Consider the following 8,382-nt stretch of genomic DNA (forward strand, 5'->3'; position numbering starts at 1 on the left):
TATTCACTCTTGAGTCAATAACCAGGGCACAAATTCGAGGTATGAAACTTTCCACTACTTGCTTTTTACCTGAATAAAAGTGTTAAATTATTGATAAATGTGTATTTTAAATTCTTTTAAAAGACAGTCTTTACTTATATGAGTTAATGTAAAGGAAGTACTGGTTCAGTTGAGAAGGTTGACTTGACAGGCCTGGGCATCAGGAAGCATACAATTCAGTCCTGGTTCTGCTATGAACTAGCTATGTGTGTGGCTTTGGAAAAAAACACACACAAAACCAACAGATGTGACTGAATTCTGGCAAAGAAATCCAAATCCAGCTTCTTCTTTCAGGCACATAAGGCACTTTTCTGAATGAAATAAATATCATTCAAAAGTGTAAACTTCTATATTGAGATTTTTAGAAAACTGACCTCATTAGTACTAATAACTCAAAAATTCCATAATAGCCATCAACACTTCTGAGCAATTCCTAAAAGCTAACCGTATTCTCAAAAGACTAGGCTTTATCAATACTAAATATATTTAAAGAAATTTTCCACATGCTATTTCATAATACAAAATTTAAAAATGCCAATACTGTAACAGAACATTCCAAAGTGACCACATTAAAAAAAATTACTCAATTAGGGGAAAAGATATAATAATTTACTTTTAAAAAACCCTGTTAGATCACTTTATAATCAGTAGTGGTTTAAGACTGTTTTCTACTCTAAAAATGTAAGAATTCAGGCTAGATTGCAAAGAAATCATTGAAAAAGTAGTAGCTACTATTGAAATAAACAGTAATTGATTTTTTTTTTTTAGTGATACATGGGTATATTTTAGAGAAAACTGCTTAGTAAGGCTACTTTAAAGTGGGTTTTGAGGTTAAGACCTAAATAAATTCAATAGTGAGTCATGAGAATATCTGAGGTAGATCATTCCAATGTGAGGAGATGGCAAGTGCTAACACAGAGAGCAAAGTAACAGTGATCAATGAGATACTGTCTCCAAATGAGGTCAGAGAAGTTAGGTCTCAAAGACATAGTAAACAATCTTGATATCTAGACAACCACATTTAGCTAATGATCAATGGCCTAAAATTTTATATCTATGTAATTCTCAACTATCATATGATTTCTTTTGTATAGTAGTTCAACTAAAAGCACATATGATCTTTCAAAGACATTTTCAAAAATGTTTAAAAAATGAGGGACAAATTAAAACTTTTTCAAAATGTAAACTTATTTTGAGAAGGTGACTACATAAAAAGCAAGTCTATTAGTTTTTCCATCTTATAGGGAAATCTCCATTAATTTTTATTAAATTACAGCTAACAAAATAGCAACTGATCTTTAACATTTTGGCTTTGATGGCAGCAAATAGCAGCTGTTCCTTTATGTATAAATAATTCAACAGCCTCAGTTACCAATTCTAGTTAATTCTTTCTCAAGCAACACAGAGATAAACATAACTTGGACTGACCGCTTTTCACAAGACACCTGCTAGCCATAAGTGAAAGGAAGAGTTCTCAGTGGACTATTGAAAATTTTGTTCCATTAGCTCAAGGGTGGGCAAACTATGGCCCATGAACCAAATTCAACCCACCGCTGATGAATAATACATTTCATCAGCAAGTACTCTGGAAATGTTTGAATCTATCATGTTTTATTGAACTAGTAGCATCAAGGTGAATTTCATTTACTTTCATGAACTTAGCCATCTTCAGTTACCAGTGAATGATTTTGGTAATAGCTTGTGCTGCAGAGTCAATAATGTTTCTTAATGACCTCCACCCAAAATTACAAGGCAAAAATGTGCTATATAAGAAACTTATAATTCAGTAAAGTCATTTTAATGACACTAAATGAAGTTATTTGCATTATAAGTAATGCCAAGCTTCTTTCTGTACTTCCTGGGTTGTCAAAAACTAAAACAAGAATTGACATCTCCATTCCCACACACATATTTTTAGGGGATTTTTTTTTTTTCAAGTTCCAACTACAGGTCCAGCAGCATTTTTAGACATTGATATAAGTGCAAGGGAAAGTTTCCATATGTTGAAATCTTTTTAATTGTAGAGATGAGGAGCTTCTACTTAACCTTCAATTAAAGTGATTAATCTGCAGTGCAATATTTTAAAAGGCAAATATTAAGAAAATAACTTAATATAATTCTATAAATGCTTTCTAAGTGATGAATATGCTCAATTAAGAATCATGCTTATAGCCCTGGCTGGTTTGGCTCAGTGGATAGAGCGTCAGCCTGCGGACTGAAGGGTCCCAGGTTCGATTCCAGTCAAGGGCATGTACCTCGGTTGTGGGCACATCCCCAGTAGGGGGTGTGCAGGAGGCAGCTGATTGATACTTTTCTCTCATCAATGTTTCTAACTCTCTATCCCTCTCTCTTCTTCTCTGTAAAAAATCAATAAAATATATTTTATAAAAAAGAATCATGCTTATAAACTTATAGCAGTATTTGTCATTGGCATGAAAAGATTTTCTAATGCAATATATATATATATATATATATATTCTCATTACATATAAGCATCAATAAATGAATATAATCAATTTTGACTAGAGCAAAAACTAACTCTGAATCTGAATAAGTGAAATATCATCCCCTCAAAAAAGAGTGCTATTTTCACATTAGTATACCTGTATTACAAAAACATCATACTCAATTATTATGTTTTGAATTGCACCAATAAAACATTTGTGGAAATGTGTTTTCTTTCTTGTTATAGTACCTACATATTATCCTCAATTTTTTTTTCTGGCCCACAAAACCTAAAATATTTACTATATGGTCCTTTACAGAAAAAGTTTGTTGATCCCCAAATTAGATAATGAATTCCTAATATTGGGAAAATTGCTATGAGAATTGCAAAATTATACTAAAACTCTAACTGCAAATTACTGTTCCATAAAAGAAAATGTTTATTATACCTTCATCATGGATGCCATATACAACCTGAAAAGCAAGGAATAATATCAATATTTTACTCTCTTATATTATAAACCATTATAAATAGTATTAAAATAACAGGTTAAATTTGAACTCACCACATAAGTACTAATTATTTAATTACATTACACAAGATAAATGCTTTACAATCTGAATAGGTTAATCCAACCAAGTCACAAGCCATTCTGTTACTGTCTTTTAGGCTTAAGGCATATAGAACACAAACTGTTTTTATTTATTTTTAATTTAATTTTTTTCATCATGAACTGTGTTTTCTTTTTCTTTCTTTTCTTTGTTTATTGTTTAAAGTATTACAAATATAAGCATAACCAATGGACGCAAGACACTGGGAGGGGGTGAGGGCATGTGCTTGGGGGTAGGGGAGGCTGGGAGAAGGTCAATTGTGGGAAAAAAAAGTAGACATATGTACAAGTTGTTTTTAAATAAAGTGCTCACTTAGGCAGCATATATACTAAATAAGCACAAGCTTTATAACATTGGTTAATCAATGTGATTTTACCATCAAAAGATCAAATAAGTCTTCTATCATATTTATAAGAGCTTCATCTTTTGAAGTTCCTCGACTCAGAATTATCTCCTTGGATTTTTCAAACCAGGCAACCATGTAAAGAAAAATGTATATTAGTTATTTTAAATTCAATTTTGAGAATGTACTTATCTATATTTGTATAAATAGTAAACCTAGGAATAAAGAAATAACAAAAATAAAAATTCCAGTATTGTATCAAAATAAATTTATACTTTCAAAACATCGTGATTGTTTTTGTTTTTTTGGTAACTCACTCTATTTGCCCATTGTTTGAATGGGAATGGATAAAGTTAATACTAATTCCAGGTAGAAGACCTTTATTTCCCCCTTCAAATTCCTTGTTCAGATACATTCATATATTAGATGAAAATAATAATCACAAGTTAGATTATTTTGGCACTGTTACTATTTGATAATTTTTGGTATTTTTCACTTTTATTAATTAAAATATTTGAATATAAACTACATCTCAGATACTGTTCAGGGCACTGGGTATACAGCAACGAACAAAACAAACAAAAATTAATGCCATACATTCTAGTATGGCAGACAGACAATAAATATTAAAAAATAATAAAGTCAGATAGTGATTAAGATGAGCTAAAGAGAAAATAAAGCAAGTAAAGTCGCTAGAGAGTCTTGTGGCCTTAAATTCACATGATTATCAAGGACCCTGTGAATAGTTTCCTTGTGACATACTACAGGTTATAAAAATCTTTATTGTAACTCAAAGTTTTATATAAAGTACCCAAATTTATTTTTCAACTGTTTGAAGCATTTACTTTATTAGAAAGCACACCTTTAATAATATTTCCCTCATATGAATGTTACATAGTCTATACTTATCTTTTGGACTAGTCCTTGTTTTATCAAAGTTAGAAGTCCAACTTGCCCCAAAATACTGATATTCCTGCTACATCTTCCAAAAGAAATCAAAATGATTGAAACAGTTCGGATATCCTTTTTATTAAGTTCCTGAAATGAAAAGTATATATTTAAACATCTGTTAACACAAAATAGCATGGAACTGGCTAAGGACTTTATAATCCTCACAAATCCTGAAAGCTATAATCTTAATCTTCAAGGACAAAGGACAAAATGTGGTTTAAAAAAAGCAACTTGTCTAAAGCCAGTAAATGACAAACTCAGTACAAAAATGCAGATCTAGTAGTTGGTTGGCGTATCATCCCATACACCAAAAGGTTGTGGGTTCGATTCCTGGTCAGGGCACATACCTAGGTTGCAGTTTTGAACCCTAGTTGGGATGCATATGGGAGGCAACCAATCAATGTTTCTCTTTCTTTCTTTATTTCTCCCTATCATCAATAAAAAACATATTCTCGAGTGAGGATACAAAATGCAGATCTGTATAAATTCAAGAAACTTTAGACTATGATACAAAGTTACTTTCCATTCTAAAAAGCTCTAGGTATTTAACAAATAAAATAAATTTTTACGCAATCTTTTAGAGTCAAAGCAAATCTCAAATACTGGGAGAGATTGTCAATAACCACATTTTCTTGCATATAAACCTGTCTTACAAAGTCCAAGGTTTTGGATATTATTTTTATATTTGCAAGCAACAAACTTTGTCCATATAACATGCAGAATATATTGATAGGCTTTTTAAAAAGAGATTAAATTGTTTAAACTTCCAAGATGTATACTATTTTTCACAAGTGGTAACTCTGCAAACATAGCTATTTTAGTACTTTATTTAGAAAATGGTCCAATATGCTATTTGGAGCTTGTCAAGTTAAAAAAAAAGCAAGTGGTAAAATAAAGATTTATTTATATAATTATAAGTGAGTTTGCCAAAGGTCTTTATTCATTTCTTTCCAATGGTACTTTCCTGGAAAGTAGACTGCTATCTAATAATGATAACAATAATTCAACAAAAATAAATATATTTACCCTGCATATAAGGTCATCCAACTTGTGGAAAAACTGTTTGCTGCATTTAATCTTCACATCTTCACAAACATCAATTTGTAGAAGTGTTTTCAAAGGTTTGAAATCATTTTTTCTTAAAGCATCATCAATGCATTTTTCCAACTGCTAGAGAAATGCAATTAATGGCACATATATTGAATCAAAACGAAAATTATTCACCTTATGCAATCTAGTAATTTGAGAATGGTTTTCACATGAAAATTCTCAAAAGAATTTATATAATATCAATGCACACTTATTTTTCTTAAACTGCCCACTCTTAAATTTGGAGTAGTCAGATTAAGTTTCTTTGATAAGATTCTATATAAGAAAAATATATTTTACTAATTTTCCACTTCATGTCTTAAATTGGAAAGTCATCATTATGTTGAATTCAACAAAAACCTGTAAATGAAAGAAGTTAAATAAATTTTATGGTAAATAATCTGTAATACCATGGATAAAACTTAAATATATCTATCAACTTCTTAATGAGATTTAAATGTATAAAAATGCATAGATGGTTAAAAGCACTATTTAGAAAGTATACCAACCAATGAGTTAAGCATCTCTCTCATACAAACACAATATTTATTGTATTACATATTTATAGTCATGTGCCACATAATGAGGTTTGGGTCAACAACAAACCACATATATAATGGTGGTCCCACAAGATTATAATGGAGCTAAAAATGCTCCTATTGCCTAGTGATATCATAGCCATTGTAACCTCGTATCACAACACGTTGCTCACATATTTGTGTAAACAAACCTATTGCACTGCCAATCATAGAAAAGCACAGCACATACAATTATGTATAGTACATAGTACTTGATAATGATAATAAATGACTATGTTACTGGTTTATGTATATTTACTGTACTATACTTTTTATTACATTAGAGTATACTAATACTCTTTCTAATTATAGATATCTGCTGTAAAACAGTATGCCATTAGGCCTGCAAGCAGCCTCATACATCTCATGTTTATTACATCTTCTGAATGCATAATTTTCTCTTATGTTTGATTTAATCTCATGTTGTTTTATAAATTTAGTTTAGCCTATGTGTACAGTGTTTATAAAGTCTGCATTAGTGTACAGTGATGTGCTAGGCTTTCAAAATCCCTCACTACTTACTCATTGACTCACTCAGAGCAACTTCAATTCCTGCAAGCTCCATTCATAGTTAAGAGCCTATAGAGCTGTACCATTTTCCATCTTTCATATCATATTTTTACTGTACCTTTTCTATGTTTAGATACACAAATACCATTGTGTTATAACTGCCTTAATATTCAGTAAGTAACAAGCTACACAGGTTTGCAGCCTAGAAGCAACAGGCTACACACCATATAGCCTACGTGTGTAGTAGACCACCTAGGTTTGTGTACATGCACTATGGTGTTCACACAACGACAGAATTGCCTAATGACGCATTTCTCAGAAAGCATCCCCATCATTAAGCAGCGCATGACTGTATAACCTTTACAAAATCTGTCATTCCAGGTATTAATGTAAACATCATTAATAAGTAATTTTCATACTACAATCTGATCATCAGACTTTGGAGTAAATTGCATAGCAATTAAATAGATAAAACTTAGTCTTTACCTAAATGAAGTATCTTACCATTTTAAACTTTGATATGATAATATTCAGGCATAAGTTTTAAACATGAATCAATGCATGATTCTTTTCAATATAAAAGATATATAGATACACACACACATAAAGAATTAGCGTCTATAATTTAAATATTTTTAAATATTGAAAACAAATCTATTAAAAATAAAAAGATAACATTTGCATTTATTCTCCTCTTGACCTCTTCATAAAAACAAGAAAGCTTGCCTTTCTTAAAAATATAGCACTTAATACCAATGAACAAACAACAAATGATTTTAGAGACTAAAATAAAATACTTGCTTTTGGTCCAGGACTACATACCTGGAGATCTGGTCTTATTGGCATTTTGATTTAATTTTTAAAATGGCAGGTCAAAACAAACACCTATAAAAGAAAACATACACTCTGTATCTTACAATCTGTTCTACATATTTAAAATCTTAATACACATACATATGCATTGCTGTTTATAGCAAAGGCAATAAATATTGTTTCTTCAATTTCCTCGCTGTTTATGAAATTACTCATTTTAATTTGGCCAAAAAAGTTTCTGGAGAAAAGCCTGAATAGCATTTATTCAAGCTTTTACTTGTTTATGAACTACTTAAACGACAAAAACTCTGCTAAAAGGTCACAAAACTAGTGAAAGAAAAATCGGGATCTGCCTCATCCTAGAGTCTTGCTATATTTGTTTCAATTTTGGGTAAAAGAAGAAAAATAACCTTGAATTATTGTCTAAATGATATTCAGACTTATAAACACAATAGGTGAAGAAGGGAAGAATATGCGAGTATGTTACCAAAGAACAGGATATATGGGAACACACAAAAATACAATGAGAAGAGTGAGGAAAAGATAACCTAAACACATTTTCTCTTAAAAAGAGAATGGAAACAAGAAACAATGCGGTTACATGAAGCACCATCTACCACCTTAACAAAAGTCTCTAAAATTTCCAAATGCAATTTGGAGGTTAGCTCTATAAAGGAAAAGAAATACTACAATCTTTTCTAGATATCACGACTAGAACAATTTAAAATTAATCTACTATGTAACAGAAACACTAGGACATCCAACATAGAGAGGCAATTAATTCATTAATCCAACAGGAATAGAGGACTGTGTACTTATAAGACAACAAGAGGCATTACTTTACTTTCTTGCAGATATGGCAGTAGAGAAATTTAAGTGTCAACGAGGATATACATATAAGGCAAACAAAAAGGGTGAGTAAAAATAATCTCTTGCATTTCCAAAGATTAACTCTAGGGAAAAAGTTCTGATCCCCAAAGAAATATTTGCTCTATGTACATA

General features: G+C 30.8%; 1 protein-coding gene across 1 annotated transcript in view; it reads right to left on the reverse strand.

Annotated features, from left to right (window-relative positions):
* The window catches only part of SYCP2 (synaptonemal complex protein 2), a 96,068-nt gene extending 88,655 nt beyond the window's left edge, over positions 1-7,413 (reverse strand). The window contains 6 exon segments of the mRNA XM_006767251.1: positions 1-69; positions 2,934-2,958; positions 3,473-3,577; positions 4,349-4,477; positions 5,417-5,560; positions 7,390-7,413. Of these exon segments, the coding sequence (XP_006767314.1) occupies positions 1-69; positions 2,934-2,958; positions 3,473-3,577; positions 4,349-4,477; positions 5,417-5,560; positions 7,390-7,413 (496 nt within the window).
* Positions 7,414-8,382: the final 969 nt, after the last annotated feature.

The sequence above is a fragment of the Myotis davidii genome, unplaced genomic scaffold (assembly GCF_000327345.1).
Source record: "Myotis davidii unplaced genomic scaffold, ASM32734v1 scaffold262, whole genome shotgun sequence".
Lineage (NCBI taxonomy): Eukaryota > Metazoa > Chordata > Mammalia > Chiroptera > Vespertilionidae > Myotis > Myotis davidii.